Below are 18838 nucleotides of genomic sequence, written 5' to 3'. Positions count from 1 at the left end.
GTAACTCGTATTACAGAGGTGGGTAAGTGTAGTGTTAGGAGTCTTGCCCAAGGACTCTTATTGGTGTAGCGCAGCATAGTCACCCAGACCGGGAATTGAACCCTCGTCTCCCACATGGTGTGGTAGCTCAGTGGCAGGTAGTGGTGTTATCTGTTGCGCCACACCAACCACTAGTTACTTTAGGCATGGTGTTCTTTTCAGCATATGCTTTATTCATCCTCCTCTAGAGATACTGCTGATCCATAGTTTTGAAAAAAAAGTTCCAGTTTTGTTTGATCGCTTTACAGTTTTAAGGTTCTGAAAATGAGCAACAATTGAAACAAATGAATGAGTCGGTAATACTCTGGGGCTGATTTGCTTTCTTTGGCACTGAAAAGCTGCAGCGTGCATAGGGCAAGATTGATTCAATCAAATATCAGCAAATCCTAGGAAGAACATTATGCTTTCTGCGGGAATGTTGAGGCTATGGAGTCATTGGACCTTCCAACAGGACAATTATCCCAAGAAAACCTCTAAGTCCTGCCAGATTCTAGAGTGGGCATCACAGTCGCCTGACTTGAACTCAATAGAAAATCTTTGGTGGGATTTAAAAAAGGCAGTTGCAGCACACAAATCCAAAAATAATATCGAACTGGAGGCCATTGTCCAGGAGGAATGGGCTAAGATTTTTCAGGAATGCTGCTAGAAGCAGGTGTCTGGCAATGCATCACGTTTGCATCAGGTCATAGAAGCAAAAGGATACTCTACTAAGTACGAGACGTGCTTGTAATGAAGGGGTTGAATCATTTTGAAACTGCAGTAGTCAGTAACTGCAAAAGTGGATTTTTGTGTTGAAGTTTTTTTGTAAAGTTTGTACATTTTGCTAATAAACCTAATTTTCAATGGACGTTTAATAATAACTTTGTAATTATGAATAACAATGATTAAATATTGGTTCATTGCTCAGAGCAAACCTATTGATATTTCATTTTGTTTACTGAGCCCTGATTATATTTCCCTTCTAAATCACAATCTATGCTACATACACAAAGTAGAGAAGAGTCTTTTTGGGTCAAAACACCACCAAAACACATCAAAACACATGGAGGATATTTTCTTTGTTTGCACACCACAATCCAAACTTCAGCTTACCCTTGCTCTCACAAATTTCTTAAGTTGCAATACAGGAGGAGGAGTGAAAAGAGTGATAGATGAATGAATCAGTAAAAAATGGTGCATACAGCTGTGTACAGGTATGTAATATGTACATTTTGTAATTACCATAGCTTGTTCCATGGGCAACACTTGTTCTTTGTGGATCTGTCTAATGCTGCTTGCATGACCCTTCAGTGCATTTCCCAGAGCTCCACGTGGCTAAGGAGGAGACAAAGAGAACAACACATATGAAAGAGTCACACTGATGGAAGGTTTTCAGTGACATTAATAGATAGCATGCATATTTCACTGGACAAAGGTTCAGATCAGTGGTTTTCAAACTAACTGACATTGCCCCCAGAAAGTCCAGATTCTCAGGAAGATAAATCCTAGGAAAATATTAGCGAATAAGGCCTGTTGTCAATCATTTTGATGACAAATACAATGTTGGTAACAAATTATGTTACTGACTTGTTAGCTTGGTAGTTATTCTTTATATATTGAAGAACAAATGTGAATGTGAAGTTGCTATACTAGTTGGTTAGTACAGCTCTAGAAGTCAGCTGACAGCAGTGATTAGTCATTGCTGACTAATTCTCCACCCTAGGCCATTCCTATTTCCAATGACCCGATGCATGAGTATGTCAGAGAATGCTCCATCAATTCAAAAGTCAACTTTTTCAATGGACAGCAGTGTAATGTTTTAAGATTGCTATGTGTTGATGTGCTGTTGAAATCAGTGACAAGATAAGTGTTCTAACAGAATCATGGATTTTTAACTCAAACATCCTTGTGAATGCAGGCTTTAGGTTTATGTGTCAAGGCATGTTGTTTTGCAAAAGCACTTTTAACCATCACCCATGTCTGTGGACATTACAACTCTGTTTCCTGTGTGTGTGTGTGTGTGTGTGTGTGTGTGGTGTGTTTGTTTCTCTGTGGGTTACCCTTGTGAATAGGGCTTTTGTTTGACACATGGAGAGCATCATAAAAATTCTAAAAACTTTCCAGAGGTTAAAAACCACTACATATTAACATGCCAAAAAACACACACAGCTTGCTTTTGATAAGGCTCTTTTAAAAGCTCTTCTATTTTATTAGAAAGCATACATAATATTATGTTTATATGTAGCTTAATATATAGCTTAAAGTGCTAAAACATTAGATAAAAAGCCTGTTACAGATACAGTCTGGTAAAGACTAATGCCATAAGATGAGCCAGAATAATGTATAGACAAATGTACAAACGGCAGCTGCTTAATGCAAATATTGGCTCTGAGTTTTTGTAGAAGGACTGCATGTTTGCATTGAGTTGGCTGGGTGTTATCATTTATGCTTGCATACTTCCATTGACTATGTTCTGTCCTAATAGTATCCCTGTGTTCACATTGGTATGCAACTCCTATGGGAGTAAGGTGGAAAGTGTACGTGTGGAAAGTGTACATACATAAATGCCTTCCAGTGTGTGAACGTACGGAAAGATGCTGAGTGGCATCACTGTCTCTGGTGGAGCCTGCTCAATGCCCCTGGTGTGCAGTGTATTTCTTAAGAGTCTAGAACTTTTCTGCTGCAGTTATTTTTTGAATAATGCCTTACAAATTAGAATATCAAATCTGCCTAAAATGACCTTCCCAAATTTACACTGCTTTTGCCAGACTGCTATTAGTAATAATGTTGAACTGCTTACCAGATGGTCTGCCTGGGCCTCTAATTCGTTTGCGAAAGAGAGGAGATCCACAACAGTCACTCCTTTATTTACCTGCCAAACAAAACAAACACAGATACACAAACACAGATGAAAGAATGAAACAGCAGTCTTGTGATGTGTATGTTTCACAGAGAGAGGGAGACAAGAAGGGAGAGAGGGAGGGAGAGATAACTGTCTGTGTGTGTTTCTATGTGTGTGGTCATGTATTTATTTCTGGATTAGAGGAAAACATGCTACTTTTGATGCTGTAGCAACATTTGGCCGATTCCCAATTTTTTTTTTACAAAGGCAAGCTTTATTTGAAATAGTAAATGTGCCAAAAATCATTTTGCACGCTGAGAATAGTGTTAGGAGTAGATGTAGGATTTATTTGTGCCATACTGACACAGAACACCAATGGAAAGACACAAATACAGGCCCAGATACTGTGTTTTAAAAGTGACCTAGTCTGCATGAACCAATCACAATTGTATTAAAGCAGAATTATAAGAGTATTTCTTGCTCCTGGGCTCCCCCTACAGTCGGAAAATGTAATTTGCGTTTTGATCCGCCCTTTTACACATGCATTTCTGGAACACCTGGGAGATACAGGACCATCAGAAAAAGTAAAAGACTCATGTGGATTGGCGCGGTAGAGTAAACTTACAGGCTTTTACATGAATAGGACACTGGGTTAAACAGCGTTACACAGTTTTCATTCATTAACCTGTCCACTTCAGCTGCACTCATTTACAAAATCTAATACAAATAGTATGTGTCTGTGTGTGTGTATGTGTGTGTGTGTGTGTTACCTCTGAAAGGTAACCCTGGAAGTTGATTTCACCAAGGCCTGCATTAGCAAAGTTGATGAGGTTATCTTTGCCCTCTTGTTCCAGTAGTATTATTCCTTGCAGGTCCACATTCACTCCCTCAAATATTTTTGCAAGCTCCTGGTTGTACTGGAAAACCCACACACTGTTTAGTTAAACCTCTTCAGTCCTATTTAACATTCAGAATTCATATTTAGTATTTTTCAGCATTTACTGAAAAAAAACTCACCACTGTTGCATTGATGAACTTAATGAAGTTGAATTTGTTCTCTAGCTGTAATGCTGCATAGATTCCAGTATTGTCATAGCAATCCCTTAGAAAAAGAAAGCATATAAGAATGAAAACATGTTATTATAAAATATACAGCAGTATAGCCATCTGTTGGACGAACACAGCAATCAGTTTTGATTTGAACATATTTGCATCTATTTATACATCAACACAGTAATTAATTAATATTAATAGTTAAAAAATAATGCTGTCTACTCAGTTAGCTTTCCACCATTGTTCTTAGCCCTTATTTGTCTTGGCAACTTCTTACATGCACATATTGTGTGATGTCTGCTTCTGTAGGCCTGTCTCTGTTCCTGTCTGTCCTTGTCACGCCTGTCCTTTTGTTTTGTCAGTCCTAGCCTGGCCTGTTAGTTGGTGTTCCCACCTGTGCCTCCTCTGTAGCCACGCCCCCTTGTTAGTCCCAGGTGTTTCTCATGTGTCCCTTGTTAGTCTGTGTATAAGAAGCCCTTTGTTTCAGCCTTCATTTGTCTGGTCTTGTGCATGTTAACACAGTTCCATGGCAGTTTATGATTTGTTAGCTTGCCCTGTTGGTGTGTGGCTTTAGTTAAGTTTCAGTGTTTGCTTTCGTTGTTAGTTTTATTGGTTAGTGGGTTTGTTTGGTTTGTTTGTTCTGTTTCTTTTTGTTTAGTTTGTTAGTTTTAGAATTTGTGAAGTCTGTGTTCCTTTTGTAGTCTGTTTGCTTTTTTGGTTTCCTGCATTTTAGTCCGCAATTTTACAGATCACAAATTGGCCCATTCCATCAAAAATAAGCTATATTTAATTATTTTATTCATACTGATGTGATTCTTAACACTTTGTGGTAAAACGAAATTTAATTTAAAAAATAAACAGAACTTTCTTGTTGTCAAAAAAGTGACTAATATATTGTTAATGAAATCAGATGCTTAGGACTGTATAATATGTTTAATGTTAATATTACATGCTTTGTGTGTATCTACCCGAAACAACATTAAATAATACAATAAATAACACCTTGTGATTTTATGTTTGAGTGTGTTAACTTCACAATTTCCAAAGCTCTCCTCAAGAAAGCCCACCATTTCCAGATGGTGTACACACACCTGTACAGGCTGCCAATGGTAAGGTCAAGATTAGGGTCTTGAAACAGCAATCCGGGTAGGAAGTTCTTTTTGGCAGGATGGACCAAGTATGGTGTGTCTATTACCTGCACACAAAAAGTCAGCAGCATTAATAAACATGATCTCTCATACATGTGTTATGAAGCATGGAAAATGCAAATCTACTTACAAATCTACTTGCAAATCTAAACTACAAATCTACTTACAAAGCAGTGTTATGAAATGTTTGTTAATTCTAACTTTAGCAATGCAGGCCAGTAATAAAAATGTTTTGGTATTTTGGACCATGCCTCCTGCTTAAGATGAAAAGGGAGAAAACTGTAAGAGAGGGGCTGGATTTTGAGGCATTTGCGCTTGAGTGACTGCTTTGTGGATTGTTCTGATAAGTGGAGCCAGGAATGATAGATGGTAGGGTTAAAAGGGAGGTGGAGTGTTGGGAACACAAGGTAGAATAAGGTAGAGATGGTATTTATAGGACATTGGATTGGGGAGGAGGGGCTTCAGGCATGTTCCTCCCTCCAAAATGTAGTTATTTCATAACTCCACTATATTCAGTGATTATATCTGAACATGCCTGGTTAATATCATGTCCGATCATTACAGACATTTAAATGCCATGACCAACAAAATGAATAGATTGTATAGACTATTAGAAGGCCCACTAGAGAGCTAATAGAGATGTAAGAGCTAATAGAGAGATCAACTTTGCCAAATAAAGCCACCTAGACCAATCCCACTACGTTAGCTTGTTCTTGTATATTTTAAGTACCTTAAACAACTGTCTGTTGGCCAGAGGCTCACACACAAGCTTCTCCACATTTCCCCCTGCAACAAAGGAAGTAACTACAACTCCCATCAGAACCCAGGAGAAGATGAAGCTGAACCCCACACCTCTGAGTTGTCAGAGAGAGAAAGAAACAAACACATTAATATAAAAACAAATGGACATTGGAAGGATGTATGTGGTACAATTTAACATCAATAACAAAAATGCTGGTATTCACTCTGTTATATATTTGTGGATTTTTTAGCATTTCTTTTTTTATGTTGACTTTCCACCACTAATATGGACAAGTTCTACTAATGATCCCAGCTTTATCGACTTGTTTCATACAGCTTAGCCAGGTTGCCGGTTAACAGTAGCTTTGCTTATTTGTTACTCACGCCATGAGCAGGTTGCCACCAGTGTTCGACAGACAGCCACGTGTAGTTGGGGTGGCGTTCTTATCATAGCCGCATGATCCACACATCAGTCCAAGGAAATTAAAAGCCAGGATCAGCACCACTGTACAGCACACCACCACACACCCTATCCACCTAGAGAGAAAGAGAGAGACAAATTAATATCCCAGTCCCAGGGCAACAAGTGTGCAAAACATGCACTGCATTCTCAGTTGAGCTTCGGAGAAAACATAGTAACATAAATTGTAATTAAATTACACAGTGTGCACCTGAAATGCCTCAGATGTTTTGTCATAGCGAATATGAACAGGGTTTCCTGTTTATCACTGTCGATAGTTAGCATTAGTAGCAGTTTCTGGTATTGACAAAACAATGGAATGTGTAACACTAGGCCATCAGGTTACTAAACAAGATGTAGCAGTGTTTCACTACAACGCCCATAGACACGTGTCTCACTCCAATGGAACCACACCACATCATCACCCACATATCACCCACTGCACCCTGTACTTCACCAGCTGGAACTGTACTAACAGCCCTGAATCTCTGTACTTTCACCCCCTCACTGTGAAAGTGGCCATGTGTAAATAGTAATGTGTAACATTTGCATATTTATAATTTAGATCTGTTATAATAATTTATAATTTACATCTATATCACTATTACACCTGTGTTCATGTGATGTGACAATAAGCTTTATTTTATTTTATTTATTGTATTTTATGATTTGCTCTATTGCTCTCTTTGTTCTATTTATGATTTATGTATATATTTATTAAGATTAATTTGGTCTTTCCTTCTACGTTGAGAATTCTTCAGCAATTTGGCAATATGGCTGCAATTCCCAGTGTATTCTCCCAGTGTATTCTCACATGTATCTCAAATTGTTGAAAGTGTGGTTCCTAACCTTTTTTTGGAAACTAAATTTATAATTACTCAATTCATTTGCAAAAGTTTGGTGACCTCTGCTTAAATAAATAACATTTTTCAGCATGTGAAAAATACAAATTGTTGAACCTCCCTAAAACTGTAAACCAACTATAAAGCTGTGTACTGAGATACAATACTTGGTAACTTGGGGGAACTTGGGGTAAAGCTGCCTGCAGAACAGAACTTCTCTATCAGCTGTCTTGTTACCTGTAGAAATCAAGCTGGTCTATCTGCGGGTAGTATGCTTCAATGTTCCTCTGTCCATCTGTGAGGAACTTAGTGAAGTTCTCTAGTGCTGGTTCCACCGGGAACATCTTGGTAAAGCCCACAATCTCTGCACCTGACTTGTCCAACAAAGCTTTCACTCCTTAAGCACAGAAAAAGGAATGCTGTAGTTGATGTGTTTATGAAAGTACAGAGGAATATTTTTCAAAATATTGTATCAACACAAATATTATAGCTACACGACATCTTAAAAAAGCTTATTCTGTAAATAGGCAAAATGTTATCAGGTGTGAAGTGTATTTAACACAAAACAAACTTACTGGGCAGAGCTGAAGTTCCAAACAGAGAAGTACAAAAACAGTAGAAAATGATCAGTTATTCAGTATTATTCAGTATAGATCCATAATGACACATGTTGTGTCCCAACTGTATGTTAAATGTGAAATCTAAGTAGTATCGAGAACACAGTATTTAGTATTTTCAAGTGCTAAGGTTCCCTATACTGAAATGTGAAAGCTTGGATGTGCTCATTACTGGACAACTAAACATGCTTGGAGAACAGTAACTAGCACCGAGACAGAGCACACATTTGTGTTTAAAAGCAGTACTAGATCTGAACTAGACTACCTTATTACATTGTGAGAACACCAGCACTTCACCATTTCATGTCATATATGCAATAATGTTAATATTTTGAATACTAAAATCTGCTGCATGTTTAATTTGTTTCAGATGCACCTTAAAACTAAAATAGTAGATCATTAGTGTTGAATTACTTTAGCAACTCAATTCCGTTTAGCTCTTCAGGGATCACTTCTGGTACAGGTATTCCTGAACGTAACACATTTTGCCAAAGAGGTGGATGTGTGGAAAATATTCACTTACTTGACACAACACCTTTCGTCTGTTCCCTCACCATCCTAGGTGTGTCATTAAATGCAGAGTAACCCTAAACAGAGAAGCAGAAAGAGATAAACCGAACAGGGGAGACGAGAGTGAGAGAAAGGATAACAAATCAGTGTCACGTTTAGGTACATGAAAATGAACATAAAAAAGATACTATGTGACTGATATCTGCAAAGTGCAATTGCTGAATTGATTTAATGTAAATGTAAAATAATTGCATTTTTGCATAATAAATAACAATCACAGTCTGAAAATGAACATTAAATGAACATTTATGAGAAATGATGCTCGCTGTGGGATAAAACTGCTTATCGTTCTTGCTGTACTCTTCCACAAAGAGTAAAGGCATTAGAAGGCCTCTTGGTTCTGGAGAGGTGCTGAAGTGCATGGTTCATGTAAAAATAAAAGAAGTCTTGTGCTACAAAATGTCCTTTTACTCCTTGTTATCCTCTATTTAACAAAGCTTATTATGGTGAGCCCATGGACAAAGTCTATTTCATAGACCCTAAAATAGAACCCTGTGGGACTCCACATGATATGCTACTATAATAACATCCATCATTTATATTATTACTAATTCCGAACATCCCATTAATGTATAATGTCGCTAATGCATGTAGAAATACTACCTTCTGTACGATGTAGCTGAGGTCAGTCTTCATCACAGTTTCTAAATTTGCCAGCTGGGGGTTGACATCTGGAAGCTAAAACATAACATAGAGGTATGAGGTCAGGCTTTAATCTGACACACAAACACACACACACACACACACACACACACACACACACACACACAAAGTGCAATTACAAAATTCAACCCTGTAACTAAAGGCCCCAGTATCTGTTTATGCATGCGTGATTTATTTATCTACTGTAAGTCAAGACGTTCCTATATTCATATCTTCTCTGTAAGTCAAGCATATCCAGCCTTGTATGCAAAAGGTGTAATCGCAGGTTTTCAATACCATCTAAGCAGGGGCTCACCTGACCAATTCTTAAGACTGAGACAAGATTAAACAAGTAGAATCAGATGTACTTGGGCTTAGTTGGAATGAAAACTTGCAGCCAAACCGGCCCTATGAGGACACGGTTGGACAACCCTGCCTTAACCCTGCCCTAAGTATTATTACTTAGATAAGACTGTGTGTATGTGTGTGTCTGTGCATTACCCCATTAAAGTTGGCACTGATAGCAAGCTGGCTGAGGGTGCCCCTGACGGTGTTACACGTGTGTGACACCTCCCCGTTGCTGCAGGCCGGATCGTTAAGTGTGTTTGAGAGTGAAGCACGCTCAGACTGCAGGGACCTCTGTAGCTTCCCTGTCCCATCTTGCAGAGTTTCCAGAGACGTGCTCACATTCTCTAACGCCTCCTTGGTCTCCCGCATTGCTAGGCGAACACACAGATGCAAAAACACATAAAAAATCCATATGTGGAAATACAAGCAGGAAATAAGGGGTTTTGATTTCATAATGATTCTAAATTAACCAATATCCATTCTAATATCCAAATGTTATGTTATTAAAAAAAAACACTACATCTACCTGGATATATCATATTTATTCATAGATAGATATTGGAGGTCAACAAATTTGTCAGAAAATACTGGTTTGAAATATCAGTATTATATCTGCCCAATGCCGCTTTTAAATATCATCATGCTTCCCCACAATTCAGTGCATCATAGAATTGTATCCAATTTAATGTTATAATTTTGGTACATAATTTTTTTTTATTATTTAATTATTATTTTTTGTTATTTAAAACACACTAACAACCACTAACATAAGAACTATTTACACTGTGGTTGGACACTAACAATACAAACAATAAATCAACCATTTTATGAAAAATAGCCTGACAATTTCATTTAAATAAAAACTGAATTTATATATTATTTAAATATTACTATAATATAATCAACTCTGACGCTGATCACCTTCAGATCAATGACTCACAATGCATTGATGCATTCAAACATATGTATGTGTATGCGCACACACACACACACACACACACACACCGCTAATATACAAGCAAAGAACAGAATAGATTCTAACATTAACCACAGCGGAAAGGACAATGTCATACAAAACTGCACAGGTAAATCCACACAGATCAGATAGGCTATAGGGTAATCATTCATGCAGAAATTAACTCAAGCAAAACTGGAATGTGTGATTTTAACCTTAAGTCTACTCACTGTCAGCTTTAATATTATCAATTAGTTTATGTAAAAAAAACACAGAAACACAGAGGACAGTGGAGCGGTGTTGTTTTCTCTGGCACACTACAGTACAACTGGCATAGATGATCATTCTGCTCTCACTATTTTGGATACCTGCTTCTTTTTTAGACCGTGACTGTGTGGATATTTAAATCCTTCTGGGTTTCAAGGGGGGGCGGGGGGATTCGGCAGCACTATTGTTGGCTAAGTGATCTCCCATGTGTGTTAAATTTAATAAAAGAAAAGACCTGCACATTTATCCCACAAGCTCACTTATGTAAGCCGGTACAGATAGCAGCTCGTTGTAGTGTTGCTGTGGCTTTATTAGATTAGAGGCTTGTAGACATTTTTTTATAATAAGCTACCATGTGTTTTGAGCCCAAAACCCACATCATGTGTGAAAGTATTTCTAAAGCAATTTGTCTTGAGCTTATTAAGTCTTTATGTACATTTAAATACTACATTCTGCATTTACATAAAAAAAACTGAATCTGTGGATCTGCTGATTTACCAATCAAGTCATAATGACACCGCTTTGACTCGGTTCAAGACAACATCATTTTTATTCTAATGATTCTAATGATTCTATTAATGAAGACATTAGTTTAACTCTAATGAGTTCATGACAAGTTTAGTTCTAATGAAGTCATTCAATAGCCCTCAGTCATTTATTTCCATGACTCAAACTAGTCTCTTTTTCATAGATTTTCAGGCAGTGTGGGAACCCTGTCTACAGTTCGGATTACTCAAAGCTGGATGTTGGATAATAGTACGATGATGGGACATCATTAAACATATAAGACACTGGAGATAACATCACAAACTAAAACACAGAACAAATGAAACATTAACAACTGCGTTATGTATGGACACATACAATCACAGTCGTCATCCAAAGCTCAAAACTGCACTTTACAATCACAAACACATGTGCCACCTCTCTCTCATCACCATAAACAAGAATGATGAGTGTATGCTGATTGTTCACAGTACAGGGAGGAATGGGCTATTACCTTTAATAGCACTCTCCACTTTGACTTTAGCACAGAAATTACACATTTACAGAAAGAGAGAGAAAGGAAGAAAGACAGAGACAGGAACAGAGCAATCCATTATAAATGTAATATTTATACTTGAGTGCTCAAGCCACAAGTGTATGTACACCCTTACTACCAAAGGTACCAAACAGTCTTTTTTGTCTTTGAATCTACTCTTAGATATTAACTTGATAATGTCTGTTGATGCATTTACTTTAATGTTTAAATAACAATTAAATCAAGACAGAAATAATATTAATGCATATATTACATGCATACAGTAATAAAAATGCACATATTGTTTGTTTAATTAACATTTTTTACATGTTTATTTTTTTGTTGCTCTTTGTCTTAGTTCTGGATTCAAAAACATCAGGTTGTATAAATAAATAAATAAATCTGCGCTATACAAATAAATGTAACATTGCATCACTACGTTACAGTTAAAAATAATAAGTTGTGTTAAGGAAGCCACTTCTAGCTCTTAGGTTTAAAGAATTATGCTTTTTTAAAAGATGCTGAACTTTTTTTGTGTGTTAAACACTGGGGTTAGGGTCAGGGTTATGTTTTAATATAATCACTTGACTCACTGTATGTATGTGTACATGTTTGTTTGGCCTTACCTCCTGTCATGCGTAGCGCATTGTCTAAAGCAGGAATCACTTCTTTCTCCAGTTGATTGTGTATCCGACCCCCCAGCAACGGCCCAATCTCTGATAACATTGACAGTTGCAAAACAAAAAACATTAGTTACACCACTGACATAAGAAAGAGTCTTAAAAAAGGTCAGAGAGAGTGAGTAATAGAATCTACTTACTGTCTAAATCTGAGAGTACTTTATTCTTGGCTGTAGTGTACTGTGCTGTCAGGTAATCTATTTGCTGTAAACAGAAATAAAGAAAGAACAGTATTAGCTTAGCAGTCTCTAGGAGTCATCATAGGTCATGGGTTAAAGAGTGTGTTATCTGTACAGTACTGTGCAAAAGCTAGAGCACCCTTCAATTATTTAATTAATAGTCATTAAACACATACATTTTTCAGTATCAGGAAAATAAAAACGAAAATAAAACATTTAACAGCCTAACTACTAACAATATTCTTATATACTGTAAAATTCAGAACTTGTATTATTGTACTATTGGCTGTGTTGTGGAAATTAAATTAAACGAAAGCAGTCTATGACTTTTATTATTATATTCTTAATCATTTGTTTTGTTTTAGTTACCATGTACTTTTGTAATTATATTTACACTTTCTAGCCATGCAGCTTTACACAAATTAAAAACATTTTTAAAAATATAAAATAAAAGCATTTTTAGGTTAGCTACAGCTTCATCTGACTGGTTATTTGCTGCCAGTGCCACAAAGGGAATTAGCTTCAGCAGCTAAATTCTACTGCTTAAAATCAATAAAATAATTAAGGGGATAAGAAAGTGGACATTTGGACTGTTGTAATATCTTATTGTAATGTTGGGCAACAATATCCAAATGCCTCCACAGTCAGTGCCTATTAATGCAACACTTTACAAAAGACTTTACAAAAATGTTTGTATGTGTGCGTGTGTGTGTGTGTGTGTGTGTGTGTGTGTGTGTGTTTTTGTTACCGCTGGTGTATAATTGGCGAATGATTTCAAGTCTCTTATGTTGGTGCTGACAAGTCGTCGGGTGCTTTTGATCCGGGTGGTGATATTGTGGTTCGCTGTGTAGGCAACAAGCACACCCGCTCTACAACACACACACATACATACAGAAAAACAACAATGAAAAACAATACACTGTGTATTTCAGACATACACTACACTGAAATGTACATGTTACATAACTTCAGCTATTCAGATATTCTCATTACACACAGTTATTAGAGAAAAGTCATGCAGGAACAGTCGCTGACCACAGGGTGGCACTAACTCAACTACTATAACCCTCCTAGGTCCCAGTGATGTGCATGGCATAATTCATTCTCACTGGTAGCTTTGTTGAATCAAGCAGTGAAGTTTACTCTAAATTGTTAATATGTATTTATATTTATAAGTATAAAAGGAGACATATCATTAATAATATCCTTTGAATTGAATGAAAATGTACTAATAGTACATACACTTGTTTTGTGGGATGAAAAAAACACTGATGAGCTAAAACATTATGAATAATATGCTAGTACTCTGGAAAGGTGCCCTGTGGTCTGTGGAACTAAACGTTAATATGAGATACTTTAAGTCTTTGAAGTTACCATTACAATGAAGGGAATTGTAAAAGAGAAGCTTCTTCTTTGCACTCATATCTCTTTTACAAAAGGGCAGCGCTCAAAAAACACTTTGTAGCGCCTTTAACAACCAACATGAACCAATATGAAATTCACGGTGTCACGGGTCTAGTGGCTAGTATCTCTTAAGCAAATGTTGTTGGCTCCAGTTCGTCCGCTGCATGATGCTTAGTAATGAGATTCACTATGCATTTTGGTCCACATTCAACTGATATAGGGAGCTCCAATGTTTACTAGCAATTCCGAATGCATTGTAGGAGACTGTAGTGCCCTCAAAATCACACTGCGTGGTGTACCTGGTTTCCCAACAAAACTTGGTGTACCAAAACACTGCCTAGAGCATCACACCGCCACCAGTGGCTTGTCTTCATTCCGGAGTATTCATATCCACATGATATAAAAGAAAACCTTAATCATCAGACCGGGCAACATTCTTGCACTGCCTCAATTGTGGTGGCAGACAGGGGTTAGCATGCTACACAGCCTCACAGTTTTACAGTGAGAAACTGTAAAATTCACACTAGTGACCATTAATAACAATTTCTGTGAAAACATCTGCCACAGTAGCCCTTCTGTTAGTCTGGAACTAGTGGCATAGCCTTCGTTGCCACTGCATACTGGTGAGCCCTGTGTGCCCTACACCCTGTTGCTGAAGCAGGATTTTCCCTTTGATAGCACTGTTGGTGGAAACACTTCAAGCCTTCTTTATTTTACATATAAACTACAAAAGGTTTTTCTTCCCGTCCTTCAGACCACTGCATGCACCACTGTTACGAGATAATCCAAAATTTTCCACTTTATCTGTGAGTGGCCATAATGGTTTGGCTCATTAATGTATTAGTTCACAACACAGTACGCATGTATAATGCTGTATTGGTTCTCAAAAAAAAGTTTCGCTTTTTAATTAATAGTTTACATGCAAAATTGGAGGTACACAGTGGTTAATGTTCAGTATTGTATAATTGCAGTATACTAAATCTTAACATTTTCTAAACATCTAACATCTTATTTCTCCAGGTTCTAGCCAATACACTACATTAGGTAGTAAGTAATGTACATGTTCAAAAGACACATGTTTGGCCCATTCCCAATCAGTTTACTACAGAAAACACTTAGTAGTGAACAGTGAATGAGTTATTGAGTATCATTCTGTAGACTTTTCAGAGGTGTACACCTGCACTACTTGGTATCTGAGCCTACTTCACAAATGACAATTTATCAAACTGAGAACAATAACAACAATAACACAACATACACATACGCATTGGCTCAGTAGCTAGGAACAGCTAGGATCTCTCTGCCTGGTTGACTTGATTTGAAAGTAGGAAATATTATGTAGGAACAGGTCCAAAAAACTTGACAAATAAAGAAACTGAAAAGAAGAATAATGCAAAAGAAATGAAAGCACAGTGACAGATGGGTCATTCCATGGTTCTATTCAAACAGTTCATTTTTGTCTCTGCCAGTGAAAGACGATCAAAAGACCAAAAAGACCAAAAGACAGACAGACAAGCAGGCACACACATGCAGCATGCAGACAGGGCTCATGGTTGTCTAGCCTTCACAAATGCTCATTGTGGTCTGAGAAGCTGCTGTCAGCACCATCCAGGAGAGAAAAAAGAGAAAGAACGGGGATGGAGGGCAGAGAAAATAAAGTAGGGAATTTCTCTCAGGACAAACTCAGGGCTATCAATGTCACATAACCGCTGCTGTGGCACGCACACACACAAAAAAGGTGCTTTTGTGAGTGCTGCAAGTCAGCGTGTAGTATAGTACAGTGTGTGTGTGTGTGTCTGTGTGTGTGTGTGAGTGTGTGTGTGTGTGTGTGTGTGTGTTGTCTGTTATTCTAAACCACTGGCTGTGGTGACCTATCACCCTGCAAAGTTTAGCTCCAGCCCCAATCTAACACACCTTACCCAGGTAGTGAAGACCATCTGATTATAAGAGCCAGGTGTGCTGGATGTGAACTCAGAGTGGTAGATCTTCAGGACCAGGGTTTGGCACCCCCACACTACACTAGAGGGAGGGAAATCTATCCCTGCTGTTTTCCATATAAAATGTATACGCATATGAGGTAAAGCACATGTGTGGAATGTTGTGCAATGTAATGCTGCACCACCCTCATGTGATAGTATGATCAAAGGATTAAGTAAAAGACAAAAAAACAGCTTTCCCCAAAATAGACTGCAAAGTCTGTTACACAGATGGCATCACTACCAGACATACCACGACATGCGGCCAGCACCATTTTAATCCTCACACTTATATGTCTCTGCGAAATGGAAAATGCACTGCTATTAAGCTGTATTCGTAGCTGCTATGTTAGTTTGGTAGCAAAATTAATCTATTATCAAAAATTCCTTATGGAAATTACTGTTTTAAATATAACCAGCAGGTGACAATGTGTGTCTGAGTTATGATATCTGTGATGATTCGATTAGATTTACGATAATAAATTATTTATTGTATAATTGACTCCTTATTCTCTTAAATCTACCGCCAGAGGAGTGGTGATCCGTAAATCTCCACATTGGTCACAGTCCAGTATTAAGAGAAAATTAAAAGAATAGTAAAGGCACTGGATGTACCTTGAGATACAGTTGAAAGCATAGTTCCCAAGTTCAGAGTTAAAGGAACACTGTCTACACTACCTGGATGTGGTAGAGAGATGACGCTATAATCTGCTGCCACCAGATTCCTGAGGAGACAGATCAAAAACTCTGGAAAGGATGCAAAAGACCTGCAGCAAGATTTGGTGGCAGCAGGCACTGAGGTATCAGTTTGCACATTAATGTGCATAAGCCAAAACCAAACCATAAGGAGGAAAAAATTGTCTGTAGAGCTCAGAGACAGGATTAGAGATAGAGTAACAGATCTGGAGAAGGATACAAAAGAATCTGCAGCACTGAAAGTTCCCAAGGGCACAGTCTGCCTTTATAATTCTCAAATGGAAGACATTTAGAACAACCAGGACTCTTCTTAGAGCAGGATGCTCCACCAAACTAAGTATTCCAGGGCTTTGGTAAGAGGTGTGACCAAGAACCCAGTGGTCTCAGCCAGAGTGAAAAACTTCCAAAAGGAAACTTCCAGAGATGAACCATCACTGCAGTACTCCACCAAGAAGCCTCTCCTTAATTAAAAACACATAAAAGTCCCTAAAGGACTCTCAGACTGTAAGAAACAAGATTGTCTGGCCTGATAAAAAACTTTTTGGCCTCAATTCTAAGCATCATGTCTGGAGGAAACCAGACACTGCTCAGCACATGTCAATACCATCTCTACAGTGAAGCATGGTGGTGGCAGCATAATGCTGTGGGGGTGTTTTTCAGCAGATGGGACAGTGAGACTGCTCAGGGTTGAGGGAAAGCTAAATGGTGCAAAGTACAGAGATATTCTTAATGAAAAACTTGATACAGAACGCTCAAGACCTCCGGCTAGGTCGCAAGTTCACCTCCCTAAGCACACAGCCAAGACAACACAGGAGTGGTTTGAGGACAACTCTGTGAATGTCCTTGAGTGGCCCAGCCAGAACCCTGACTTGAACCCAATCGAGCACCAACGGTCCCCATCCAACCTGACAGAGCTTGAGAGGATCTGCAGAGAAGACTAGCAGAAACTCCTCAAATCCAGGTATGCAAACCTTTTGGCATCATACTCAGACTGGAGGTTGTAATTGCTGCTAAGAGTACTCCAATTTATTAATGAGTAAAGGGTCTGAATACTTACAAGTCAATGCAATATTTTAGTTTTTCCTTTTCAATAGATTTGCAAAATATTCAAAAATTCTGTTTTTACTGTCTCATAATAAAGTACTGAGTGCAGAATGATGGGGGAAAACCTTTTTTTTATTTAAGCAAAGGCCTCAAGATAGATAGATACAGTCACTGTTCTCTAACTGTCCTAGACAGAATTGGATTACGCTGCAGTTCAGCAGTTCAGTGGCACAGATTGTGTTTATCACGCAAAGGAAGCGAATCTGACCATAAGACCGACACCAAGAGATTGGGGGGGGGGGGGGGTGGACACAAACAGAGAGGCAGAGAGAAAAACAAAAAGATAGAAATACAGAGAGAGTGAGGGGGAGAGAAGTTGAAATGGACATAAAAAATGAGGTGGATGGAGGACAGACAGGGGATGATGGGTTGGGGGGGGGGGGGGGGGGTGGTAGAGTACAGCCCATGACCTCCATTCTATTTCTAGCAGGGAATTAGTGTAATGAACTTTAACTAGAAGCTTCAGTGACAAATATGCACACATTTATTTACCATCTTACATACTACACTTGACTATTTTAAGTGTATGACCACTGTCCGTGATTTTTACAGTTTACAATCCAAATGAACTTTTAACTGTTTCATTTCCAAAATCAAAACACATCTACTGGTGAACTTGCTGGGACTTCTGTTCACTCAAATTCATAAACACAGCTTTAGGCGCTAAATATAACCTGGAGAAAGAATGGGATTAAAACACCTCACATATTTCCTCATGATTGAGGCAAAGCTGCTTTTACACATGTATTATTCTATTATTATACACTATGATTCTTCAAAATTACAGCTTGAGCTCCAAATACTTCAAAAAAGTCCCTTGGTATATCATGGCCAAGGCAGTATTGGGTTTTCTTTTTGTGCCTCTACTAAACATGGGCCATGGACCAGTCACAAAATGACTCCAATAAATCACTTCTCACTTCTCCAATTAATTCACTTATCTAGGTTTTAGCTATTACATGAACCCATGCATGACTGGTCATGATCTATGATTTAGATTTGTGAATTAGCCAAAATGCAGGTTATGAAGCCAGATCTTTTAATGTCTTAAAGTGTCAGTCCTAAACTACAATTCTGCCCTTTTTTGCCACCGTTTTTGCCACTGTTGTTCACTGTGGCCACTTTAAATGTATTTTTTCAAAAATGAATCATGCTTGTTTAGATGGTTTTTTATATATTTTACTTTTATCAAGGGCATAATAGCAGATCATCTGCATTGCTTGTGTAGCTGCTGCTCCACTCAGTGTGAAAGATGCAGAATTAGCACAAACAAAC

General features: G+C 38.0%; 1 protein-coding gene across 1 annotated transcript in view; it reads right to left on the bottom strand.

Annotated features, from left to right (window-relative positions):
* The window catches only part of prom1b (prominin 1 b), a 39266-nt gene that overhangs the window by 7252 nt on the left and 13176 nt on the right, over positions 1 to 18838 (bottom strand). Inside the window, exons 5-20 of the mRNA XM_072669938.1 lie at positions 13132 to 13252; positions 12345 to 12408; positions 12151 to 12240; positions 11504 to 11527; positions 9435 to 9652; positions 8895 to 8969; positions 8245 to 8308; positions 7680 to 7688; positions 7342 to 7501; positions 6187 to 6339; positions 5792 to 5915; positions 5005 to 5108; positions 3878 to 3962; positions 3631 to 3777; positions 2819 to 2890; positions 1261 to 1353 (exon numbers count right to left, since the gene is read on the bottom strand). Of these exons, the coding sequence (XP_072526039.1) occupies positions 1261 to 1353; positions 2819 to 2890; positions 3631 to 3777; positions 3878 to 3962; positions 5005 to 5108; positions 5792 to 5915; positions 6187 to 6339; positions 7342 to 7501; positions 7680 to 7688; positions 8245 to 8308; positions 8895 to 8969; positions 9435 to 9652; positions 11504 to 11527; positions 12151 to 12240; positions 12345 to 12408; positions 13132 to 13252 (1603 nt within the window). The remainder of the gene's footprint in view (positions 1 to 1260; positions 1354 to 2818; positions 2891 to 3630; positions 3778 to 3877; positions 3963 to 5004; positions 5109 to 5791; positions 5916 to 6186; positions 6340 to 7341; positions 7502 to 7679; positions 7689 to 8244; positions 8309 to 8894; positions 8970 to 9434; positions 9653 to 11503; positions 11528 to 12150; positions 12241 to 12344; positions 12409 to 13131; positions 13253 to 18838) is intronic.

Source organism: Salminus brasiliensis, chromosome 24, assembly GCF_030463535.1.
Source record: "Salminus brasiliensis chromosome 24, fSalBra1.hap2, whole genome shotgun sequence".
Taxonomy (NCBI): Eukaryota; Metazoa; Chordata; class Actinopteri; order Characiformes; family Bryconidae; genus Salminus; species Salminus brasiliensis.
Note: the sequence above shows the minus strand (reverse complement) of the source record. Positions and strands in the feature narration are given on the sequence as shown.